General features: G+C 32.5%; 1 protein-coding gene across 1 annotated transcript in view; it reads right to left on the minus strand.

Moving 5' to 3' along the window:
* Positions 1 to 998: 998 nt before the first annotated feature.
* LOC129234611 (uncharacterized) overlaps positions 999 to 27,226 on the minus strand; it is a 56,030-nt gene continuing 29,802 nt past the window's right edge. The window contains exons 2-3 of the mRNA XM_054868641.1: positions 7,516 to 7,731; positions 999 to 1,273 (exon numbers count right to left, since the gene is read on the minus strand). Of these exons, the coding sequence (XP_054724616.1) occupies positions 1,244 to 1,273; positions 7,516 to 7,731 (246 nt within the window). The 3' untranslated portion in view covers positions 999 to 1,243. The remainder of the gene's footprint in view (positions 1,274 to 7,515; positions 7,732 to 27,226) is intronic.

A 27,226-nucleotide genomic window follows, 5' to 3' on the forward strand; every position in this document is an offset into this window, starting at 1 on the left:
GCAAAGATGTAAATTACAAATAACGAAGATGCTTCTTTAAACTGTTTTAGCTATTTCTTTTAGAAGCTGTATAGGATTTTATAAAAACGATCTGACGTGTGTATCACATGACTTCCTTTTACCCTAATTTAATGTAATTTCCCCAGTATTGGCATTTTTAATGTGATTCAATAATTTATTTTCTAAATATCACCAACAATAACCCAATTGAAACCAGATTAATAATAAAAAAAAAAAAGAATCGCCTTAATTTGTCGCCAAGTTGAAAACAAAACTTGGCGACCGAAATACTTTGAAAACATTGCAAATGCATTTAAATCTCGAATACATCTGCATGAATAATGTCATGCTTTTAATATTACGCAATATTATTTTATAACTAGAAAATCCCTCGTTAAGGTATGACGGGTGAAAATTGCTTCTACATTTGAACGGAGCAATTGCTTGCTTGATGATATTTTGATAGTTGAAATTTTAACCCTAACTCCAGTGGATTAGTCCTAAACTCCAGTAGATAGTGTTCATTGTTGATCACCAGAAAATAATTTTATGCCAAAAAAAAAAAAAAAATCCCTGGTTTACCGAAAATCTGTATGGACGTTAATGGATAAAACTTGTGTAGAACACAATTGCAGTACAAAAAATAACCTGAATCGGAATTAAATTGCAGTACCCAGAAAAAGAAATGGATCGTCAAATAATTACAAGTGTTTAACATAATTTTGGCTCTTACCGGATATCTTTACATCCAAAAGCTCACTATTTTCACTGGAAAAGGGGTTCCTTGAAACCTGAAACACGTGTATCTGTTAATTTTGTGCTGTAAAACGTTGCTCATCTCCTTTTAATTATAGGTGTTACTGAGTATAATTTTTATGCTTCATGTTGTCGAAAAAGATAATCTATAAAGATATTTTTGGGTCCTTGACTGCACGATTTGAAGTTTTACACTTTTGCATTGCTAATAGAATACTACTCGCCAAAAAGTTCTTTTATTTTTCCATTGATCATTGATTAATCGATCCCCGTAAAATGCATAGAGTTCGAATCTTGTTTTCTTCAAGAATTCCAGGCACATGTAGCAGTTTTTTTTCCAAAAGAATTCATTCAAAGACATATAGAAAAACAAACACGAATATCAAAGTAAACTCAAATTCTTTATGATGGGAGTAGTTCATGGGAACATTTTGGGAGTTCAGTTCCAATTCGAGCACAGCTTCATCCACTTGGAAACTTTCCTTCTTCACAGTCGGGTGTCGGATAATGCTGACTCCTGTAATTATAAAACCAAATAAATAACTCGGAAAAGTAGATAATCCATGACGTGTATGCTGAAAAAGAAACAAGTTCGTATAAAGCAGTAATGGAGTCGTTTCCAAAAATTTAAAAGTATTTTTTTTTTTCTGAAAGAGCATGCTTAAAAACATACGATCTGACCATTTTTAAATAATTTATTTAATATTTAAAAAAAATTCTTAAATCGTTGCGCTTTTATTGTTTACACTTCTGTCGTGTGACTTCACAAATGATGAAATGCCATTCAATGTTGCCAGTCACAGAACAAAATATTTAATTCGCATCTTTACTCACGTGTATTGGCAACGATATGGTTGATAGCAAGCGTAGAGCGCAATTTTAATTCGCTGCTTGATTATCATAACGTGTAAACGTAGTAGAAAGATGCGCAAAATTGCATCATTTGTGACGTCATAAAGACCACGCCTTGTTTGAAAAATCGGACATCTTAAAAAATTAATTAAAAAATAACTTTTGGAAAAATGAAAGTATTTTCTGGGTCCATGTAATTTTTTTTGCTCATTCTATCCATTTCAATGACTAAAAGTAGTATTTTTGACTGAAGGAAACCACCCCATTCACCGCCCTTGAGCCAGGGCTAAGGTTGTTGTTGTTGTCGTTTGCCAGCTAGGCTGGCGATTTGGGGTGCGCTGCTTCATTTTTCCGATTGTACCGTAATTTGGCGTGAAGTCCGACTTCTACAGTAGACGCAACCACAAGGACTCGTTATTAGGGTAGGCAACCCATCCCCAGCACAACAACACATTCCTACAAATAAAGGACGATGACAGGAGAGAGAAAGTACGTCTATGTCCGAACCGGGATCCGAACCCGGACCATCCTGTCGCAGTCAGACTTCTCTGACCACTAGACAAGGCAGGCTAAGGTCTTCAGGCTTAAAGGCTTCTGCCTTAGCCCTGGTCGAAGGGCGGTAACTCACTGCTTAATACCCAAACTTTGCTTTCAATTTTCGAGTTGAACCCGATGAGTAGAGATAAAATGGAGATAGTGAAGACTTGACTTCGTAAAACAAAGATCTTAAGTCACGCGACAGATTTTAAAGCAAAGCATTGAAAGAAATCAGGTTTCCTTCTCTAATTTCACGCAAAACATGTCAACCATTCATTGTTGTTGAGTCACTTGGCTTGGCGTCTTTGCCTCAGCTTTTGCTAAGCAAATGATTGTATTTGCTCCCTCCATTTACTAATTCCTGCTCTAAGGTTGAACCGCACCACGACTTCGAACTCCCGCTGGCGATATAAGTTTAATTTATCTACCAGTTTGTTGGTACTCTCTGCTTCAATGAGAGAACATCGATTCCAGCTCAGTTGTTTACTATTCCAGACTGATGAGTTCACAATAAGGACGAAACTGCAATCTCTGGATGCAGCAACCGGGCTATCGGTACATTCCATTTAAAGTTCTCAGGGTGCAAAAGCTAACGTGTGTGTGGTTGACATTATTCGTTTTTTAAAGTCTCAGTTGAGATTAGGTTTATACCGCACGCTGAAAATTCTTTGCCCGGGATTCAAACATAAATGAAAACTTGCGTAAAATATTCGATGCTCAAATTATTCAATTGCTAAATGTGTGATTTTACCATACTAATTACAAAGGAGCTAAATTAGCTCAACTATTTTTCACTAAGAATCGTTTTTTCATCTAAGTATCAGGATCAAAAATTGAGCCACACTCCTTCTTGTTTTAGAAACACTCATTATTTCGCATTCGATCATCAACTGTACGATTGATAGTGCAATCTTATATAATTAAAAACTGAGCGTATCTATGTATGTACTTATGTATCTAAATATCTATGTACGAGTCAGTTCTCCCAAGCGCCAGTAAACTGGCCATCGAACCAGGTATCGATGGATTCGTAATTTTCCTGTCTTTATGTTTGGCTGATTAACATAATCCTCGGATAATATTTAGTAAAGACATCAATTAACTATTAATTATGATATTCAGATTTCGACGTAAAATCCCTATTTTTCGAAGGCTTTCTTCCATTCAAATTATTATTCAGTGCTTCATCTCAACTTTCCGTAAGGATGCTTTTATTAAAATTTATAGCGTGAAGAAAATCATATTGAGATGAAAGATCTGTTGCCATTTTTTTCTTAAATATGAAAAAATAAACTTCTGGCTTTTGTTTTAAAGGCTTTTCCTGTAATCAGGAGATTTAAAATGTTTCCTTTTTGGTTATTTTTCCGGAATCTGCCGCAAAGTTTTACTGATTTTTTTTTGTTGTTCAAGTCTAATTGTTGAACACGCGTCACTTGACATAACTTTTGTTTTCAAGGTAGACAGTGCAAAGCCGGGCGACGCAGCTAGTAACCTAAAAAAATCTCTTTCCATTATTTGATTCACCCTTCAAAATTCAGTTGCATTAGAAAAGTTCATTATAAGTTTGTCAAGAGAAAGAGCAGGGTATAGATCGTCATGAAGACTGATTAGAACCGCAGAAATACAATGGTGGAAATTATACATAATTACCCGTTTTGATGTATGATTAGAGTTAGAGATTATATTTTCTAATATTTAAATTCTGATTTTTCGCGAAGGTACAATTATTCCTCTAAAGAATTCAGATGAATAAAATAAAAACATTGTTGAAGCTCAATCATTAAAAGAATCCAAAACATTAAAAATAATAAAAAATCCGCAACTCTTCAGAATTTTCCAACAAAATAACGAGTATTTATCGTCAAATTACGCCTTGAAGTTGTGTATTCACTCTTATTTTGACGCTTGGCTTTTTAGTTGGGGCGACTACTTATGAGCTTATAAGTCATTCACTTAAGGTTCAATGATCAGACATAAGTCAAAAATAAGGAACTTATTTCTTACTAGAAAGCTAAGCTGCGAGTCTTTGTTATGTAGCCCTAAGTAGAAAATTGTAGTATAGATTGATCTAAAGCTTACGTAAATTTGAATTGCGGGAAAAAATGAATTTTCATCAGTGTAAAGAGAACTAAATTAGTTCCAAATTCTTAAAAAAGGGTATAGAAGAAGTCTCCTGATTGATCAAGTATCCACTCTTACCAATTTTAAGTGCGTCAGGGCAGGTATATGACCCTCTAACTACAATTTATGATTTCAGAGGGATCCTGACTCCTAAGCACCCCTCTGGGTGCGGCTTTTGGAGTTATATACCAATAATTTACTCTAGTTATCTCCAAATTTGTAACTCTTTCGTTTCAGGTACAAACGCGGATGAGAAGAAATGGGGTTTAGGGACTTCGCTCCAGAATTTTTCGAAAGTTTCGAAAGCGCAATTTTAGACTACCTTCGATGGTGTTAGGAAAAAAGGGGTTTCGAAACGTATTCCCGCCCCTCCCCTCGGATTTTTTAAGAAGTTGAAGTTTCGAAATTGCAATTTTAGATTGCCTTTACAGACGTAAAAAGAAGGGAATAGGCTTAGAACCTCCATACTCCTCCCCCCCCCCCCACATTGGCTACATCTCTAAATTTTATGTATTTCATAAAAAGGTTCTCCCTTTTCCCCATGCATGACTAAATCAGTTATGTAGAAAAAGGCCAGTAAAAAATAATAAATCGCTCCCTCCTTGCCTAATTTTGGATCCGTTCTTGTTCGGGTGCAAAATCAGTAAAATGAAACAATGCACAGCACAAATAGGGTAAGTGCTTCTGTAGTCGGCCTATCTCCAGAAGTCAGTCACAAGGACATAAAACTGCTTAATATTATATGCATAAATCAAAATCGAATTTGACACATTCACATAAATTTACCTGTCCCCAATTATCATCCAATAACAGTTAAGTTGTAGGTTTTTTTCTTAAGTGGTAACGAGTCATTTTATTTTAAATGATGTGTCCGTCAGCCTACTTTGCGATTCTACTTATTTTTTTCAACAAGAAAACACATCTTCTTTAAATGTTAAGTACCCTTCTTTTATTCATTATACTGCAAATTTGATTTTACTTTTGTTTTAATGGATTGTATAACATAATGTTTGAATGAAAAAAACATCTCCACCTTAGACTTAATCGTTTTTAAAGGGGTGGCCGACCACTGGGTATGGAATTCTATTGCATTTCCAGTAGTCGACCATGGCTGTTCTACCACTGGTTTTATGCTGTTTGTTTGATCTACCCAGGAGTCGGCTACGTTCTTAATATAGATTTTTTAAAGTTTATTAAATAGCAATTAAAATAATGTTTATTTCTAATGTTTATTTTAATTTAGAACTATCGAAAACAGGTTTTGTAAATTCAGTCCATCGTTGCGTTTAGAATAAAAGCTCTAATACTCGGCATGTCATTACCAAAAGGTGATTTATTGTTCTTCGTTACAAACCCTCTTATGTTGATGAAATTCATAAAACAAATGATTTTATTTCAATTGGTGTTCATTCCGCAATTAATAAACATTCTAATTGTAAAGAATTAAGAAGTGATACTTCAATAGTTACGTTAGCTCAAGTTATTTGAATTAGTTTATTTCAAATGTTAATACCACTTCTTATTACTGCTTTTTTCTATAATCAAATATTTAATTCCTTGGGTTTTCTTCTCTATTAAATCAAAATTTATTTCTTGTTTAAAATAATGCTGAGTTTGCTTCATAATCGCATTACGTAGCTGCAAATCCCACATTAGTTTATTCATCGTTTACTAATATTCTTGTTGTAAGTTGTAAGATTATCTTCACGCTAAACTCATTTCTCAATTTCAAATTACCTACATACAGACCCGTCGCAATCGAAGGGGGGAGGGATAATCCCCCTCTCTGGATTTTAAAAACATAATGCAATTATTCATTTTCGCTTGTATTTTGATGCTTATTTCGTATAAAATGCATTGAATTCATATTCTTGTCCCCCTCCCCCGAAAAACTGACAATACGAACCTGCCTACAGAACCGCTGATGTAGAAGATAAAGAATAAAAAATGTGATGCATGTGATGAGTATACAAACTGGTTGCAGTTTAGAAGATAGTATAACGAAAAACGTTACGAAGACGTCAAGAATGCGGAATTCTTTCGTAACTACTGGAATAATTAATTCTGTAACTGTCAGAGTTTCGCATTCAATTTTGTTTAAATTTATTCACTCACACCCCACAACAGCAATGAGAATGAAACGGCAGACTACTGAGCCGAGCACTGGATATCTATGGCCGAGTACTGGAGCATTTTCTCGTATTAACAATACATTGGTTTTTAAAATAAAAATATTTTTTTCCAGAAACAAGTTAGTGAATTATTATCAGAAAGGTGTGGCCTAAAGTTTTACAATGGTTTTGTCGTATTGATTGCTGACATTTATAGGTTAACAAAAATCAACAACCGATCTCTGAAATGACCCACTACTGGTGCTTTTACCCTAAATCTGTTAAAAATGCAACCACAAGTCGTTGTTTGTTTGTGTGTGTGTGTGTGTGTGTGTGTGTGTGTGTGTGTGTGTGTTTTTCTCGTCAAGTCAGTTTGGAATTTGGTCTCGTTCTAAAAATTTCTGAAACGAATGGGAGCTTATTATCAGGCTATGAGCAAGCAATATATATGTTACCGTTAAAATATATAATGCAGTTATTTTATAGAATACTTAGCTATTCCATGAAATAACTGATCGTGCCCGTCAAAGTGTGTAATATGTTATTAATCTGACACTTTAACTAGTTATTCTATGAAATAACTAGGTATTCTATAAATTAACTAATGGGAGACAGTCAAAGTGTAAAATAAACAATTTATCTAAAATGAAATTACTATATATAGGCATTCTATAAATAAACTAATGATAGACAATTAAAATTAAAAAGTAGCAATTTATCTAATTTATGCAGCGTATAAATGGTATTTATGAAAACGTACCATAAAATCATTTATTACAACAAAGATTACTAAAATGACACTTGGAATTATAAAGAATATTATTTCTAAAACAAAAGCATTTTTTGTTGACACACTGGGTTTTACACGAACATTTTTGGGGTAACACAGGGGTGGAAAGTATATGTATTTGTCGTGCAAGATATATAATATAGATTTTTTTACATTTTAACGGGCAGCAGATCGTTATTCTATGAAATAACTAGTTGAACCATGAAATACAAGAGAGTTTTACACTTTAAGGGACACGATCAGTTACTCCATGAAATAACTAGGTATTCTATAAAATAACAGATTTCATACTTTAACGGTTACATAGATACAACTCTTCCTGAAATGAAGTAGATTGATTCTCATTACCAGGCTCCTCTTTCTTCTCCTCCGAAAGCAAGAGACGGCGTTGAAGTAGCATTTCCAATGTCTGGGATACCCACGGCGCTGTAGTTCCGTCTGGGGTCGTTGCTTGACTACATCGCTGCTCGGTTGGATCACGTTCTGGAGGGCATACATCAGGCGATTCAGGAGGACCGTCGGGCGCTTCGAGATTCGAAAGGGCTCCACATCCGCTTCTTCTACCTGCGAGAAATGTGACTGAGTATGAAAGCTGGAAACAACAAAACACTACACAGTCTAGTACAGTCTGACCACCGATGAGACGGAAAGGACAACGTCCGGTTTACAGGCGGAAATGGACGCATCTATCAGTTTTCTGGGATGCCGGCTTATGTAGATGTGTGTTCGGCGACAAATTAAGCAGAATCACATTGAAATAAGCGAAACACGCGCATCAAAATATTATTCTTCCGCCTCCTTCAGATAGACCTCGTCTTAACTGGGCGTTTGCCAATTTCATAGCAACCATGGGCAGAGAGCACAAGACTAATAAAGAGAAAAAAATGAATTTCAAGCTCATTGCATGAATTGCAGACTATGTTATGTACGTGCCCCTAGGGGAGCCAGAATATTTTCCTGAGGTTAAGGAGGTTGGCATCATTACAATGCATCATATTTTTTTCTGAGGAGGGATGTGGTACGTAGGCAACCAGAGTTTTCTTCTGGGGACGAGGGATTGATGATAATAGTCCTTACACATACATATACTATTTTAAAATGCTAAGGTTGGCAATATGACTGAAAAGGAACGATTTTTATTTGCGTTATATAGCTCCCTCAACACCTCTCTCTGCGCCTCGAACATAGACAAATCTTAATGAAACGGAATATCAATCATATTAGATTTATAAAATGTAACGTTTCTCAGAATAAAGTACCAAGCTCTTTTTTCACAACGCCTACGTCTTAATGAAACAAGCATATCTGGAGGAAAGGTTTGTCGAATCGAAACTTGTGCCTAGTATAATTCGTGTTCACCGAGTTAGAACTTAAAAACTGACCTATTCTATAAATCAATCCTATTTTATGAAATCCAAAGCATTATGTAAAGACACTCTTACAGTATTGCAACGGGTATTCGTGTTTTCAATTCAAAGATTATATAAGATATTTTCAAAGTCAGAAGACCGATTTACCCCCGGGAAGGTAAGAGTTTGATCATATGAGTTCTTATGTGAATTTAAACTGTCGTAGTAGAATTGAAAATATGTGTCAAACGAAAGGTTTGAGGGGGGGGGGGGGGTCTTTTTCTTCATAGACGCCATTTTCTGTTTTTGATGTTAGCGCCAACAACATGCCTTCAACTAATGTTGCACGAATCGGAAAACAAGCTTGATGATAAAAGGATTTTAAAAAGAAAAAATTATGAATACATCTGAAATACTTTTTTTTTAAATATTTTTTTTATCTATTCAAAACTATATAAACACTCCGTAGCTTATTAAGATCTTTTGCAGTTTGTGTCATAAAGAAATCAAATTTTGAAACATAGCAATCACTTTTTATGAATTTAAGGAATCAGCGAATAAAATATTAAATAAAATAGTTTCAATAGTTTATATCTCCCCTATAACCAATGTATATACAAATTTGAACGGCACAAGACTTATAGAACGAGTTCAATCTGGTTTAAGCAAGGAAACTTAAACTATAACAAACCACTAATTCTCATCTCAGCCATCGAAATAACTTGCGTAAACACAGGTACAAAATTGAGATGTTACATTAATATATATTTTTCTTATTTTCATCAAAGATTTTAATCATTTTATAGTCAAGCTTTTTTTGCTAAAATTTACTCTCTTCAAATTAAACATGTTGTTGTTTATGGCAGGAAAGTTGCACAGGTGGTTATCTGCTTAAGTAAACTAATTTTTCCCCTGCGCATGGTGTCGTATGATAACCGTAATTACCAAATGACTTCCCCCGTTCTGAGATAGCTCCCATCTCTCAGCTGCAAAATTTAGCGAATTTCTCTCAACTGAAATTTTTTCAGAGAAAAGTTTTGAAACACACGATTTAGTTAAGTTTTGAGCTCTATGAATTGTTCTAGCTGTCGAAAGATTTATCGAAACCTTTTTTGAATTAATTAGTTTTTTATTGAACTGCCATATAGCATTCAATAAAAAACTAACGCAATGTTAAAACTTTCGTGATTCACAAACCAAGAACTCTATGATTAAATTTGTTGAGCTACGGAATAAATAAGTTGTTATGCTTTGAAGTTCGATTATGTTCTATTGCGTTTTAGATTGCAACAAGGTATTATTTTATAATCGATGATTTTTTTTTTTTTTTTTTTTTGAGTTCGTTAAATGGTTGCGTGTTTTATTGAGAAAAGAAAGAGAAACCACTAACACAATAATACCTTAAAAAAATCCCAAACCAGTGTTTATTCATCGAAATATGTAGCAATTTTTTTTAAAAATATTTAAAGCAGCTTTTACTCTTTACTTAGTACGGAATCACACGAATTGTGTAAGGGGCCATTCGTTGATTACGTAAGGGTCCCAATGGGGCTGGAAAAATCTCTACATGCCCTTACTTGGGGGGGGGGGGGGGCGGTCAAACCCATTCTTACGTAATGTTTTCCAAGTCGATATTTTATATTAGAAATCGCGCGATCAAGTGATTTGGTAGAGATCATATTTCATTTGCGTCTGGAAGATAAACAAAAAGTTCTGTCTAAAACTAAACGAGCTTACTTTCTCGTATACTCATATCAACTTTCATAAGATCAATATTCTCAAAAATAGCAAAAATCGCAAATTGTTTCAAACATATTTCTTAATTATTTCTTAATTATTTTAAGCTGATTTCTAGGAATAAAATATGCCTCTCTCCTCTAAAAATTTAGATGCGTAAAAAAATAAATAAATAAACAAACGAACAAATAAAATAGCAGCACTTATTAAACAAAGCAGCTAATACACTTTTTTCCATTAAAAAAATCTTTAACCGCTTTCAAAGAGAAAAAAAAAATCAATAAGCTCATTAAACTAAATATATTACATTAAAAAAAAAGTTTGTTAGTGGTAAAATGAACAACCAACCTTGTTGTAAAATGAATTAATGTACTTTCCAAAATAAATAAAAATAATAAAATGTCAACTTAAAAAATTTTTCATTGAAAAAAAAAAAAAAACGTCTGCGCATATTTTTATGTAGAAACATAAAGACTTCGAGTTTATCCGCCGAAAACTGAATAAACTTTAGAGTGAAAATAAAAACAAGTCACATTAACACGCAATAATTATTTCAGTTAAAATCATTCACAATTTTATCTCGAAAAGTTTTCACGTACTTTGAAGAATTCAAAGATTGAAGAGATGCAGAAGTTTACTCGTGGTAGTATTAATATACGGATATTTAATCAAAATTTGACCTGTTGGGAGCTGTTTGAAGTTTTAAAAAACACTTATGTTACCAACTGTTATGAAAGTATTTCTGCGCCAATTTTAGTGAAGTTGCGGCGTAAATGTATCTTTACGTAGATACTAAGTACACACACATACCTCAAATGTATTTACATTAAAATTTTAAACATGCTGTTAAACTTGCTAACTATTTATAAGCTTAATTAATAAGTTAATCAAATAAAGTATTTTACATCGAAACCAAAAAGGAAACCAAAAATAAAGAGAACTCTCCAAACAGACTAAAAACAGTTACAGAATAAAATTTGTGCAATGAAGGTTGTCTTTTACTACATTTCTTGCTTGTAATAAGCTCAATTTTTCAAAATTTCTCGGAATCATATTCTGGTATGACAATGATGAAGTTTACGTTAGGGGTTATTCGAGAACATTTTTGAGAACAAATGGCTTGTCTGAGGGATGTGCTAAGTAAAAACGACAGAGGATAGACAAAGAAAGAGACAGAGTTAGTCAACTAACGAAGATTTGAACATAATAAACGTATAAGAAACCTTTCATTCTTACATCCTTAAAAGAAGAATTTGGTAGCCCTGTTCCCTAATATGTAGTTTTGGTACCCTAATATGTAATTTTGGTAGCCCTATACCTGTATCTTCGAAAAAAGCTTTAATCTTTGATGTCAGCTATCTAGAAGAAAAATGAGCTATGAACAAAATCTAACGCTAAGAATCTTACGGTTTAAACCCAGAGCTGCCAACTTTTGAAAATCTAAAATCGTAGCAATATCTTGCAGGGCGGTGTGGGGGGGGGGGGCGCTGCTGCAGATTTAAACAGTAATGAATTGCAACAGTATGAAAAACAAAAACAATGATACTAAACAAACTTCAAATATGATACAGAAAATATTAATATGGAATAAAAAAATTTATATTCTTCACGGAATTTTCGGCAGTTTTCCCGTTTTATTGCCGAAGATTCAATGACTGGATCAGCGTCGCGATCTAAAAGCCGATCCATCTTTACATCATGCACCTTTCGAAGAGCAATTCTTTTTACGCAGAGATCGTCAGCACACGTATAGAAGTTTGATTTTCTGATCTTAGCTTTCATGCTGTTTAGGTTTGTTTTTTTAGGTTCATGCCGGTTTAGTTTTCATGCTGTTTTTGTTCTTCTTTCGTTTTTGGATTATAAACTAAAAAAACAGAAAATCGTAATTTTTGGACCGTAGTTTAAAGCTACAATTCGTAGAAACTACGATATTTTCGTAGCAGTTGGTTAGCTCTGGCTAAACCTATTCAAATCTGCTAGTTTTTTTAAAAGTAGTTAACTATTTTATCGGTTAATAAGCGCAGATACTTCAAGTTAAAACGATGTAAACTTTACAAATTTCAAATCAAAACTCAAAACAATTGTATTCTTACTGGAAATAAATTTATTGAGTAAAGGATAATATAACATGTACAGGTAATTAGGAAGGCAATCAAGGAACCATTTATTTATGTCTAACATTTTAATTTAACCGCTTAGTAACAGATATTTTTAGAGGAAGCATGCTTATTTGTCTGCTGAAAAATTCCTCTATGACATCTTAATCATTATCAAACAATACCAAGAGTAAATAGCTTTTGTTAATAAATAATTTCACTTGATTATATCAGTTCAAAAGGTCTTTACTAAGGTATTGTACTGAGTAATTCAATGCTTCTTGAAAGACTTTGGATCTTTTGAATATTTAATTCCTATACAGTTGATTAAAAATTGATTAAGACGATTTGCTTCCATGTGCAATCAGTTTTCAAAGGTGAGAAATTCATTTAAGGTTTGCAATTCGACTCAGTTGAACAATACTTTGTGTCTTTAATTATTTGCTTATAGCAAAATATTTTCGGTTCATAAAGATTCCAGAAATCATTCCCTGGATTTCTAAGATGCAATTTTGAAAAATTGAACTTTCGGAATTAAAATTTGGCTGTCATTTTTATATATGTACGTATAAAACTAAGTTCTAGATATTTTTCGATGCTTTGGGAAGTAGTATTTTATGTCGCACGTAAGTTTTATGCAGGGCTGCGGAGTCGGAAGAAAAATTACCCACTTCAACTCCGGGAATTGATTTCAACTCCGATTCCGACTCCTTCACAGTCCGACCCCGACTCTAACTCCGACTCCGCAAGCACTGGCAAAGTTGCGGGCTTTGAGGAAAAATGACCGACTCTTGAAATTTTAAACCTTCGACTTCCGACTCCGGGAATTGCCTTCAACTCCGATTCCGATTCCTTTATCCCAAAATCAGTTCGACTCCAATTCCGACTCCTTTACCCCAAAATCAGTTCGACTCCAATTCCAACTCCGATTCCGCAAGCACTGGCAGAGTTGCGTACTTTGAGGAAAAATGACCGACTCCGACTTTTGAAATTTTAAACCTTCGACTCCCGACTCCGATTCCTTTACCCCAAAATCAGTATGACTCCGACTCCGCAATCCTATTTTTATCGCGCAAGTTTTTAAAAAACGCGTTTTCTAGAAGGAATACGGTTTATTTATTCCGGGAAGGAATACGGTTATTTACGCTGTTTTCAAGGTTTCGCTGTTGGTTAATACACACACACACACACATGTATGGATATATGTTACAGTAAAAGACCGAAATTGTAGAATGTCGACTTTCACCGGTAATTCCTCGAAAATATTCGATCTTTCACCGATGTCTTTGGTATGTGATTGTTCATATACCCCCGTTAATGTCGACATTTACCAGACCTTGGACTTGTACATTAACGTATACCTAGATTTAATATCAATTAAAATTATTGAAAATGCAAGTGACACTTCACAGTTAGACGGATTGAGTAAGGAAAAATACTCACAATAGTAAACGTAGCGCGTTTGAAATTACAAACAGCTAAAGTTTATAAATGACATTCAAAGGTTTAACATAATCAAACAATATAATAAGGAGTCCTACCTCTTTGTCAATTTTTTTTTAAATTTTATCATTATTATTATTATTTTTTAAATGAATGCTGAGCCGTTTTGTGTTTCTGCGGCGATTACTTCTTTGTTGTAGCAGCTGTTGGAAATTTTTTCATTAGTCGTCTTCAGGTTAAACCACTTTTAAAAGTAACCAAAAAGCTCGACTTAACTATTGCAAACCCATCTATGAACATAAAGGTCAATTTAGGGCAATGTTTGATTTTTTTATTGACTAAAAAATTATGAATTTTTGAAAGTTAGTTCAAAACACTTACAGTTATTATTTTTCTGTAATCGACTTACAAATTCATTGCAAATTACTTTTTTTTTTTAAATGTGTTATTATTATTATTAGTATTATTGCCTTATTTTTTGTTATTAAATAGTCAAGAATTTAGTGTTATAGAAGAGTTACAGGAAATAAAAAGACACAAGCTTAAACGCAATATATAATAATAATATTTACATAATAAATATTATTTGTACCTCGTACTCTTATAAATTTTTTCTTGAACTGTGTTCAAAGCACGCTATAAAAATTAAAACTTTATAGAGAGCAGGGTTACTGGTGATTTTTTCAACGTGTTAACTTTTGCCAAGGCTTCACTTGATACGCGTCTTATCAGGCTTAGTCATTTCAACAAAAGTTGTAGTATGAAATCAATTAATCAAACAAAAAACTCGGTCAGACTCCAGCGACATCTGCTGGATTTTGTGGCAACTTTCAACTATTAATATCAGATCAAGTTTATTTTTAAAGTGAATATTCAACAAAATTGAGTTCAAAAGTGTTCCAGTTAATTTAAAAGCGGATTTATTTCTTGCCAAAGAAAAGTGTTTGAAAAGATATTTTAGGTAAAAAGTGAAAAAAATATGAAACTTTCTTTTCAAGAAACATTAACTTTTAAAACAAAATCACATGAATATAAGCCGAGGAAGATGTTTATCTAGTACTAATTAAATCAATGTAAAATTCTGTTAATGAAACAAAATTTGTGATGAACTATTCCAATTTTTCGCAATGAAGCATTTTCAAAATTATTTGAGTAATGTAACTACGAATCTTTAGTTAATATAACAAGAAGTTCTGTCTAGAACTAGACGAGCCTACTTTCCAGTATACCCATACTACTTTCTAGTACCTGATCAATATTCTCAAAAATGGCTAAAATCGCAATTTTTTTCAAACATATTTTTAAAATACTTTAAGCTGATTTCTAGGAATAAAATATTCCTCACTCATCTAAAAAAAATTAGATGAAAAAAAAATAAAAAACTAACAAAAAAAAATAAAAAATAGCAGCAACTTTTAAACAAAGCAGCTAATACACTTTTTTTCCATTAAAAAATCTTTAGCAGCTTTCAAAACGAAAAAACAATAATTAAAATTAATAAACTCATTAAAATAAATACATATAAAAAAAAAAAATCGTTTCTTTTTCTCCTGTTGCCAAAAACAATTTTTTAAATGAATTAATGCACTTACCAAAATAAATAAAAACAATAAAATTTCAACTTAAAAAAATAATTTTCATTGTCAAAAAAAAAAAAAAAAAAAAAAAATCGTCTGCGCATATCTTTATGTAGAAACATAAATGAATTCGCAACTCCAACGAACTATAGGGGGCACTGAAGTCAGTGTCTAATGGCGGACTTAAAAACTAAAACAAACGCACATGGTAACGAAGAAAATGCTAAAAGTGTTGTGATTTTTGTTCGTACGTATGATTTTTTCGCTTTATTCTTTTTAAATTAATTTTCAAAGTCTTGTGGATATTCTGGTCCACGTAGAAAGAAATGAGAATTCAAGAAGCATTACTAAACGTCAAAGATTAATGCAAACTACGTAGTTCGTAGTTCTAAGCAGCTATTTCCACGATGTTGAATTCGATATTTATCAATTCTTGATAAAAATAAATAATAATTGTGACCTGACAAGAATAACAATTAAAACTAGAAAATTCAATATGACATTACAAATTGTTATCGAAAGAAGATGATACTTTTTTGCCTTGCTTGGCTAGCGCTTATTATTTTCCATTTGTAGCTAAGTTATTTCTCTCGAATTCCCGAATCGGTTAATTTAAAAATTTTCTGTTTCGATTGTTCTAATTTCTGAGTTACGATTTAATTGTGTCATGTTATGCAAATCATCAACAAAATTCTCACGGATGGTGGTAGTTTTCTTTTCAATTGATTGACCATTATTTCTTTTCACTTATCGAATTCTGTAATCTTACTACCATTTTATTCCACTCATGATAAAAATTAAAAATGGTTTAACTAAAAACGCGAAATCTCGTCAAGGCTACTTTGCTCGCACTATACAAAAACTATAACCCTAAACAAATTTGGCGAAACCTTTCAGCTGAGAATAAAAGGAATAAAGTAAAGTCTTTCTCGGTTGTTCATTTTGTTCTACGATAATATATTGAAGAAAATATTTTGCATACTGTCCATTCCAACTAAATGCTGCTGTAAAATATGGTAAGTTTAATTAATTTAAGATTAAAAAAACTCCCATATTCTTACAAATTCATACAAAACAATAAAATTTTTTACCTTGTATAACGTTATCCAAGTTTGTTAATCCAGAATTTTCGCTTTCACCAATTATTAAGGAAATAATGAAAACTAACATTATTTTGAGGAGCTCGAGAATACTATTAAGGGACGAATTAATTTCTGTAGCTGAAAGCAAACTAAGACACATCGATTGCGTTAATAAATACTCAGAACAAACTGCCTGTGTTTACGTCAGCAGACACACATGGAACGCAACGTGGCAATGTTTTAGTTTCATTTGCAGTTTTGTAAATCACCGCAAGGTAGCGTATTCGAGCGCTGGAGTTCCGAATTCGAGTTTATTCGCCGAAAACTGAATGCCTAAATTAAAACTTTAGCGTAAAAATAAAAACAAGTCAGATCAACAATAATTATTTCACAGTCAAAACCATAGCTGCGGAGTCAGAGTCAATCTCGTTTTGGGGGTAAAGGAGTCGGAGTCGAATATCTAGTCGAATCGGAGTCAATCATTTGTCCTTCCGTGTATAAATTTTTGCCAAAGCTACTAAGTCAGATTCGAAGTCGGGGAGTCGGAGTCCGATTAATTGTCGGGCACAGGAGTCAGAGTCAAGTGCCCCTAAATTCTCGGAGTCGATGTCTGGAGTTTGGCGTCAAGAGCTATTTCCAACAAAATTTGTTTGAAGTAAATCCGCCTTCAAGTACGGAATCTACATTGACTTTCAGTTTCCCGTAGGCGCTAATGTTAAGGGATTTGAACTGTTCAAAATTGAACGGAAAATTGTTCAAATCAAAAAGATATTTTATTTACAAGTTTTTCGTCAAAAGCTTTTCCCTGCAAGGTTAGTTTGAAGCAAATTCGCCTCACAGTTCGGAATTGCCTTGAATTTCCCCGTAGGCGCTAATGTTAAGTTTTTTTGAACTGTTCAAAATTGAACAAAAAATAGTTCAAATCAAAAAGTGAAATATGGGAATGAGGTGTCCTTGCCGAGATCTTTCGAACATAAAAAAGTTTTTTTCGAATCGGACTATTCATTCAAAAGTTATTAGGGGGGGGGGGCAGACAGACCGACAGACATTTTTCCCCATCTCAATACCCTACTTTCCAATTTTTAATTTTTCAATATTTATTTAATTATTTTATTTATTTTTGACTTTTTTTGTTTTTCGCGATATTTTTAAGATGCATTAAGCCTTTTCATGCTTTTTTCTTCTTTTTCTGACTTTTACTGAGAAAATTGGCCAAAAAGGAGTTAGTGATATTGAATATTGATCATTTTATTTATTGCAATCAATACATTAAATAACAGTTTCAAACGAGCTTAAAAAGAAGTTAGTTGTTTGAAACCGTATGTGAAAATGTTTTGGTTGAACTGTTTTTTTTTTCGGGAGGGGGGGAAATAGGTTTTATTTCTGGGTAGAATTACGGTAACCGGGTCACGGCGATAAATATTTCACTCTGGCAACCCGCTACCTTACCTTGGTGACGGAGCAATTTTGGTTATCTCTACACCAAAGTTGATTTGCTATTCGTTTGGCCAATCAACCATTTCAGAATTCACTTTTACAAAATTGTAATTTATTTGTCCAATAAATCTTTTTTTTTTTTTTTTTTGAGCAATCACGATTACTTATTGTTCTCACTTGACTGTTTTGATGTCCTATCATTTTATTTTCCCACCGCCACCCTCCGCACCATCACCGTCGACCGGGTCCTCACGATGCTGCTCCTATAGCGAAAACCGTCTCCAGGTTTGCATCCTTGTCCTACACACATCCGCATACATACACAACTACATACACGCGCACACACACATGTACACACACACATACACCTACACACATACACAAACACATACACACAACTACCCACACATTCATGCCAGCACGCAGACTCAAACAAATATGCCTACATACACATACCCCCCACACACACACATTCATACACACAACTACCAACACACTTATGCCAGCACACAGACACAAACACACATGCCTACACACATACATATACCCCCTACACACAAACACACATACCCCCCACACACAAACACGCACGCCTACATACACACACTCGTGATTGCGAAAAACATAATTTGAAATCAAGATGTCAAAATTCAAATTAATTTTATTTTTCAATTTTTAGATCTTGGAAACATTTTATGAAATTTTACATCGCCTCATGTTTGTCACTTTTAACTTTTTTAAGTTATAGATTTAAGCATTAGTTTTTCATACCTTTTGGATATTTTTTTGGAATGTGTTCGCAGTAAGTTATTTCCATAATGTTTTATCGTTCTATCTTAAATTTAAAATGTATTAATTATCGTAATAATTTATTCAGTAAGTTAGAATTATAATTTTAGTTATGAAAACGTTCTCTGAATGGATCTTTTGATGTGATTTAACTTATTTAGTAGATCGTTTTAAGTCTTAATTTAGCAGTAAGTACATTTAATGGTTTTTCTTCAGATTATTTCAGACTAATGTCGTGTTCTATCCCAATTTTACTGTTGTAAATTTCGGTAGACATTTGTTTCTTTTTAATGTTTTTTAGGAAATTAAACATGTTGATAAAAAGTGTAACACCGTATACGTCATGAACCTTTTCGTTCTCATTTTTATTTCTTTTCTCACACCTCCGCTTCTAAATATTTTTTTCTTTAAAAAATTCATCAAATTAAAGGAAAAAACGAGTTTAATATTATACTGCAATGGGAACTTAAAAAGCAGTATCGGCAAATTTTTATTTTAAAATTATTTTCGCATTTTTGTCATGCGTTGTATTTTAACTTTCTTGTACAAGCTTGCTTATTTGCTTTCCACTTAAAAAAACCCGTCAAATTCCATCATTTCGCTATTGTTAGTATCGAATCCTAAACACGTTTCTTTTAATGTCTCAGAAATTCATCTCTGTAGATATTGCACTTTAACTTCCCACGTTTATGTTAACATCTGGAAAAAATTTATCTCTCATTTGTCTTTTCTGCAAACTTAATTTCAAAGTAAGAAAAATAACATAGTTCTACTAAAAAAAGGGCTTAATTATCTGTTTCTTTTCATATTTTGCAATATTTCAAAAAGGAAAAAAGAATTTTAATGCTTTTTTTTTTCTTTACGGTTGTGATCAGAGAAAGAAAAAGTTAACAAACAGTTGTAGTTCCCAAGGTGATTGTTGGAGCAATCCGAAGTTCCGGTCCTTTTCTTTGGGTCAAACTCGCATTGGATGATTTCCTTTGTTTACATTGTAGTACTTTGTTTACATCGAGTCGTAGGTGCCAAATTTGGCAGTTTTTGAAAAAATACGCCAATGCGACCCGGTTACCGTAATTCTCAAATTTCTGCTTTCAATTAATTAAAAAAAAAAAAAAAAAAAAAAAAAACGAAAAGAAAAACCATGGAAAATTTGGTTCTGAATGAAATTATGCGTAACATTATAAAATTAAGCATTACATCTTATGCACGAAACCAGACTGTCTATTAAAGATATGAACTATACCCAATAAATTGTATCAACGAAAAGTTTTTCTTTTTTAAGTTTTATTTTGCAAGAATTAATTACATATGTTTCATCAAGCTCAATTGATAAACATATTTATCAGTTACAACAGAAAACTGAATATTATTACTGACCCAGGCAACACCGGATATTTTTTCTAGTTCATAAATTTATTTATGGAAACATTCAAAAATTTTTTTAGTATTTTTTCCCTTTACTTTAAAGTTGAACTAAAAATTAGTTATTTTTTAAAAGACATATTTTGAAAATGGTGAATAACTCAGTTTACTATCTGTTTTTTTTTTTTTTACAATAAGAACTAATAAAAAGCTCAAAAAATACTTAGAGATACAATTATTTGAAAGAAAAATATGAAGAAAACATATCAAATAAAATTTTAGCCATGAAACTGATCTTTAGTATCGATCAATATGCATTACAATTTATATCATTAAGAAGAACGTTGTATGTTAAAGAACAAGAATTTAAATTATATAAAAGCACATTGAAATAATAATGATTCACCAAGAAAAACATGCCAATAAAAATTTAAAAAAATGACTATCAAAACACATAAAAACAAACCTGTTAAAAATATAAACGGTATTCAAATGTTTACACGTTATGAGGAAATTTAATGGGGGAAAATTTCGCCATATAAATAAATTAGGCCACTAAAAAACATGAAAAGTTCCACAAACTTTTAAATTATTTCCTAAAAAATAAATTGCAAAAAAAGCCATTCAGTAACATAAAAAGTGACATTAAAATGAAAAATAAAAATTATTTGGGAAAACAAATTAAGTTATTTAAGAGTTAAGTAATCCGTCAAATCTAAATTAAACAGTATTAGGAAGCAACCCACGTTACTGTAATGTGTAATCCAGCCAAAGTTCAGTTAAAGAGTAAAATATTTCGCCAAATAAATGTATCATTTAATTAAAAGACAATAAAAGTTCCATCAAAATGTTAGAAGAGCAAACATTGACGGCAGCAATTTTAGTAATAGAAAAAGTGTTCGCCAATTCGATATGTTCGGCGCCGAGATAATTTCCCCACAATTTTAATGTGAATATTAAATTGCAAGAAAAAGAAAAATAATGCCAAATTGTTGTCAAATTTTGTGGCGTCAAAAGATTACATATATGTGCGTCATGATGCATTTCAAATCTTGGCGATTATTTTTCATTTTAAATGTTGTCCCCGTGTTTGGTTTTAACGCGCTTTTATTAGCTTCACTTGTATGTTTGTGAGTAACTCTCCTTTGGACTAAGAGCTAGTCTCTTATTACTGTTAGTACATTCCACCACTTTATGAGCGTTCGTGGTCGAGCGGTCTAAGGCGCGAGTCTTCGCTGACGCATACCTCCGAGAATCATTGGGCGTGTGTTCTAATCCCGTCTACACCGAAATTAAATTTAAAATCTTGCAACTCAATTTTCGCCCACTTTTTCTGATTGGATTCTTTTAAAATTTGGAATGCAACCTCAGACCCGATGACAATGCAATATTCTATAATCAAATTAATTTATTAACGGTAAGTTATGAGTTTATTCTAACACGCTTTTATTAGCTTAACTTGTATGTTTGTGGGTCCAACTTTCCTTTAGACAAATTAACAGTGGCTTATTAGAATTACTTACAACGTACAAAACAGAGCTGCGGAGTGTAACAATGTTGGCACATAGATTTACCAGAAAGCATTCAAAATGTCTGATGCAAATAATGCAATACAATACTAAGATACATTCCATTATAAAATCGAACACACGCACAAAGATTTCATATAAGAGTTACAAGTGTTAGCAATATTTAGTATCTAAATCTTATTTAAAAATAATAGTTTAAAAACTAAAACAACACTCTTTTGTAGCAAAATGAACTAAAAAGTAAAAAATAAAATAACAGTTTAAAAAACTAAAAAAACATGCTTTAGTATCAAAATGAACTAAAAAGTTAGACTTCTTATCAGTTGTCTTCAATTTCTTCCTCTTGTTATCCATGCAAAAATATAAAATAGGCAGCCCCCCAAACTTTTTTTTTATTACAGTAAAATTAAGTGTTTGGTCAATTACCTTATATACTTGTCATCCAAAGATTATTTTTAACTTTTTAGTTCATTTTGCTACTAAAACAGGTATTTTTTTTTTTTAGTTTTTTAAACTATTATTTTATTTAGTTTCAATAAAATAAAGCTTTTATTGTTGTTAATCGTAGTTTGTTTAGCGGATTTTCAAACATTTTACTGATATATGTATATGTAATAAATATATATATGTAATAAAAATATAAGTAAAAAATTTTTGAATGCTTTTCGATGATCTAATTTATTTATTTGTCAAAACAAAATTGTATTTTGACTTTTTCATGGATCTGTAGTCAAAACAAAATAAAATAATTCGCCAAATAAAACCAGTTGGACTGTGCGTTGATCAGGCCCTGCGTTATCCCTAAAGTGAAAGCCAATGGGAAATAGTTGAAACATGAATTGGGACCAGCTTTACATGAAAAGGGAATTTATTTTCCCTGAAAAACAGATCTGGTACGCCGTTCTGGCATCGATTCACCCTGTACTGCAATCGGTTAACCGTGTCAATGAAATTTTACGTTAAAGATTGAAGAAGCATCACTTTTTACAGCAGCAATAATACGTTAACTAATGTAAACAAAGGATTTTCTGGTTATACTACAGCGCTCTCTTACAGGCAAGTCGGTGCCTTTGATCTTTTGAGTAATGACTGATCCTGATAAGACGCATATCAAGTTATAGTGCCTAGAAAGAGTAGTGTGCCGATCGGCGCTTTTTTCACCGCGATTCTTGAAGACAAATTGTATGAAAAGCGCTAGATGGCAGTGCGGTCGAGGTGCACGTTCAATTTCGTAGACGCGGGATTTTGTTACAATTTAGTTCCGCGTTTCTCTTTTTTACCTTTATTTCGTGAATATTTCATGAAACAGCGTTTAAGGCTTTCAATGGAGGCATCAAAGTTAAACATTAGAAGAAGTAAAGCTTCATCTTGTTTCGTACCAGGGTGCAAAAGTGGGTGCAAAACATGCAAAGAAAAAGTTTCGCTTTTTTCGTTTGATGAAGAAAAACTAAAGTGGAACTCGTTAATTCCCAGGTTAGATAAAGTTTTTGATAAATATTGCTCAATTTGTGCTCCGCATTTCGAAAAACATTTTATTGAAACGCATTATAAGCATATTATAAATGGTGAGGAAGTTTTGATTCCTCGGGGAAAACCTTTTTTGAAAGATGAGGCAATTCCAAAAATTTTCCCAAATCTGCCAACATACTTTACTAAAAAATTACCAAAGCAAAGGTAAGAAAAATGTTCCCTATTTGAAAAAAAAAAAAACTTGATCTTTCCACAGATGAAACTGAAATTACCACATATAAATCTATTATAAATGAAATTGTTCATATTAATTTGTCTAACGAATATTGGGTTTGTATGAAATTAAAAAAACCTCCAAATATTGTAGTTTTTGTATATAATGAAAATTATGTGAAAAATAATATTGACGATAAAAAGATCATTAGTGAAGTAGAAGAAAATTTACAAATCGATGCTACTATTTTATTCAAAGGTGTAACAGTAGATTATCCTGTCTTTAAATCAGTATCGGATGTCAGAAAACTTTTTATTAACGTTGAAGCTAGAATCGTGTGCATTATCAATCGAGATGGCTTAGGGCGCAGTTTTTTGTTGTTTTTAATGCTACTTGGGAGACTCGAGCCCCATTTATATAGCCAGCATGAGTTTAAAGCAGAAAGGAGCGACTTCTGAGTCAATGAGGTCCCTAGGAGACGGACGAGGAGGTTCCCCATTTGTTTTTAGTTTTTAAGGATACATTTCTTTCGCTATTTTACATATGAGATTAAAGGTAAAAATAAATTAATATATATATTTTTTTTTTTTACAGTGATAACGTCAGGTTCAAAAACTACTTCTATTTCGATAATTATCGACAACAAAACCGTTTGCTCACAGGTTCTAAAGAACGTTTAAAAGTAAGCCAACTAGCAGTTTGACGTTGATTAATAAGTATTACCGAAAATTCAACAAATAATCAAGCCAGCTGTTTGCCAATTGTAGTTATTTGCAAATTAGTATGTAGTTATATATGTGATCGGAGCCAGTGATTCTATTATTTTTTTAATGTAAGGAAAGTCCTTGAAAATTTAAAAAAAAAAAAAAAAAAAAAACAGATTGGAGTCGGTACGTTTTCAAGCACTCCGACTCTTTGATTCAGAATGAGAAGCCCTGATAATTTTAATTATCTTCAAGAATTTAGAAGCAGTTTCATTTTGAAACTAGCGGTACCCGCACGGCTTTGCCCGTAGTAGAAAATTAAAGGGTCATTTGATTTATTATATTTACAAATAATGGATGATGAATTTCTCGCCAATTGGCTATGTTCATTCGCTCTTCCCATGGTTCGGTTCCACGTCATGATAATTTCGTAATTCACTAGTCCATCTTTTGATAATTTTGCTCCGGAAAATGTTCTTAAAATTGAAATAGAAAAAGAACAAAATCGAATTTTCGAAAAATCGCTTCAAGGTGCACACTTCACTGCTACAAACTAACTTTACCAAATTTCATGAAAATCGGCCGAATGGTCTTAGGCGCTATGCGCGTCAGAGAGATCCATACAGAAATCCGGACAGAAATCCAGACAGAAATCCAGACAGAGAGACTTTATTATTAGTAGAGAAATAAGAGACGCGCAGTAATTGAAGACTTATAGTCTACTATTTTCATTGAAGATAAATTAGCATTAGGTAATTTTATATGCTTCAAAAAATAAATGAACACCCATGTAACAAATAGCACTTATTACAGAATTTGTCTTTTGCGCTGAAATAAGTTCAACTCAAAAAACGGGGCTTTTAAACTGCGAAATCAGCATGCAATCGCTGATTTAAAACGAGTCTGATTGAGGAGCATAACGTACTCCCTCGAGCGCAGCGCTATCTGGATTTTCCTCAGACCTGACCTCACTTTTTCTTCGTCGATCGACACACTACTCTTTCTAGGCACAATAATCAACTGAAGCCTTGCTATTGCCAATGACAAATATGAAAAATTCATCTCTTTATTAGTCTACAGTTTTTAATTTTTATGTAAATACTAGAGGACCCGACAGACGTTGTTCTGTTCAAACTTTGTAAATTGAAAAGTGGAAAATTTTCAATAAACTGTCAAGTGTTTGAAAAGTTTTGTTGAAAAGAAAAAAGAAAATGTGTTAAGCTGCTTGGTGTCAGAATCCGTATATTTATTACAACTTGATTTATCTAATGCCCGATGATCAGTTGTTTTATTAACTATTTTTTCTCGCGTACTTGAAAGGTCTTCATAGATTGTATGGTTTGTTCCTTCCTTCATACTCAAAAAATAAAAATCGTCCTCAGATATTAAGTGTAAAAAACTAACTACCCATCTAGAACAAACGGGAAATCACGCTGCAACATCCCTCATATGAAAAAGAATAAAACAATCGAAAAGAAATCGTTTCCCAAAACAATTCTTTGCAATTAGAAATATTTCGCCAAATGAACTAAAAATGCAATCACATTAACAGCAGCTTTAAAATGTAAACAAATAATCAAGCAACTCTGTTGTTTATGTCCAAAGTTGTCAAGCCACCACGTTCCTGTAATCCAGCCGATCAGTAAGCAAAGCGGATCTTTTGAATGAAAACGTTTTAAAACTTCATATATTGCCTAATTTGTTCTTTCCACCAAAGATAAAGATCTTCCACTGCACTGATCTTTTGTTTACAGAACTACCCTGTTGTAATTTATCTGGACGAAAATCAAATTTGTTTCGTCTTTAAATTCCATCATCTTTTCCTTTAATAATGTACTGATTAGGTAGATAATCCTTAAAGTATTCTTGACATCGGTGCCAAAACTTAGATGGATTTGAGCCGAGAAACAAATGTTGCTATGTACATTACTTTCTGATCATTTGGTTAGGAAAACCTAAAGCACCGATCTGGTCACATGGTTCAACTACGGCGACAAGACACACGTTTTGCATGAACTTTCCAGTACTTTACTATAAAATATATCAATGGACCTAAAATCGTTTCTTTTAAGGAATGAAAAAAGGCTTCACTCACTCTCTCTCTACGTTTTATCTATTCTCAATTGACATGTATCACAGTAGGAAATTTCATTACAAAAAGCAGAGCTGGCTTTCTTATTGTCCTTTGGCAACGGATTAAATATTTATTTCAGTTCTCGCTCAACAATAGGTTAAAATAAATATTAATCATTTCGGAGATATAACCATCCAATGTTTAAATTAATTAAGTAATTTACAAAAACGTTTCCAAATCGATTCATCTCGCTTCGAAACCATGCTTGCCACAACTCAATTACACACAAAAAATTTGATCAAATTCGATCCAGCCGTTTAAAAGCCTTATGGTGACAAACGTCCGCACAAAAGATTTTTATATATTAAGATAAGACATTTAAGTAAGTGTACAAATTAATGATCAGCAACGAAAAAAAATTCAATTAAAATTTAATGAGTCATTAATGAGTCATGGGAATTTAAATTGCATAAAAAAATGTCAATACTGTCTCCTAACTTATCTACTTCGAAAAATTATGAAGATGTTTTTAAACTTTTATTTTATCAATTAATAATACAAAAGAAAACAAAATACATCTTTAAAAATATTACTTCATAAAACTTTATAAAAAACTTAAAAAATAAAAGATAGGGGAAAAGGGGGCTCAAGTGAACATGGTGTGTTTTACCAAGATCGCTTAAAGCAAAAAAGTAGAAAAATTCTCAAATGAGGACAGTACCAATTGTACCTCTTGGACAAACATTTGTAGAAATGACCATTTTATGTGTCTGTGGTGGCAATTTCTTTGTTTTTAGCAGGTGTTGAAAAAAAATTTCCATTGTTTTCTTCACGTGAAAATATTTTTAAAACTACAATGCTAAACCTAAGTATTACGAACCATTGTATGAACATTCAAGTGAATTTATGACAATGTTTAATTTTTTTTATTAAATTTAAAATTCTTTATTTTTGCGGGTTAGCTCTAAAGTAGACGATGGGGCAATTGTGAACACTGATTCTAGGGGCACAAGTGAACAGTTCTCATTGCCGCTCTCCGTAATATTATTATTAGTGCAGGATATTGTAAGTGTTAAAAAATAAGTAAATATTTATAATTATTATTTTACTATGATTAGTTTGTAAATTAATTGTTAATTGTTATATTAAAAAGTAGGTATCTAGAATTTAGAAGCAATATTTTTATTTTTTACAAG

This window comes from Uloborus diversus, chromosome 1 (genome assembly GCF_026930045.1).
Source record: "Uloborus diversus isolate 005 chromosome 1, Udiv.v.3.1, whole genome shotgun sequence".
NCBI lineage: Eukaryota > Metazoa > Arthropoda > Arachnida > Araneae > Uloboridae > Uloborus > Uloborus diversus.